Here is a 422-nt window from a genome sequence, read left to right as displayed (position 1 = left end):
GTATTTGGTCCTTAATAGATCAACGCTACACGGGGATTTGCAATCATCCCAGAAGCTGCGGTCGTATCTCTAATATCAACAGACAACACTTCCTGCCTGCCTAAGCTTGCTCTCCAATGTGCAAACAAAAAATACCAGCTGGCTGCTGAGCAACGGCTACAAATCAACGCACAGTGACAGGAGATAACGTTTAATTAGAAGAAAACCAGCGTGTTTCTTGACCCGCCGTACAACTCACCGGTCATGGTGAACACGCCGACCACCAGGTTGATGTTCCTGTCTCCGAGCAGCACCACCTCGGTCCTGTCTCCATCGCTTTTCCTCTCAGCCCTCCTGGACTTGCGGGCGGCCCAGATTCCCGTCCCCAGGATCAGGATGTAGAACAGCACCACTGCAACCACCCCAGGGATGTTGAGAGCCAT

At 52.1% G+C, this 422-nt stretch overlaps 1 protein-coding gene across 1 annotated transcript in view; it reads right to left on the bottom strand.

Annotated features, from left to right (window-relative positions):
- Positions 1–422, bottom strand: part of LOC103361629 (high-affinity choline transporter 1-like) — a 6,517-nt gene extending 6,095 nt beyond the window's left edge. The window contains exon 1 of the mRNA XM_008287762.1: positions 239–422. Coding sequence (XP_008285984.1) covers positions 239–422 — 184 coding nt within the window. The remainder of the gene's footprint in view (positions 1–238) is intronic.

The sequence above is a fragment of the Stegastes partitus genome, unplaced genomic scaffold (genome assembly GCF_000690725.1).
Source record: "Stegastes partitus isolate 25-593 unplaced genomic scaffold, Stegastes_partitus-1.0.2 Scaffold518, whole genome shotgun sequence".
Lineage (NCBI taxonomy): Eukaryota > Metazoa > Chordata > Actinopteri > Pomacentridae > Stegastes > Stegastes partitus.
Note: the sequence above shows the minus strand (reverse complement) of the source record. Positions and strands in the feature narration are given on the sequence as shown.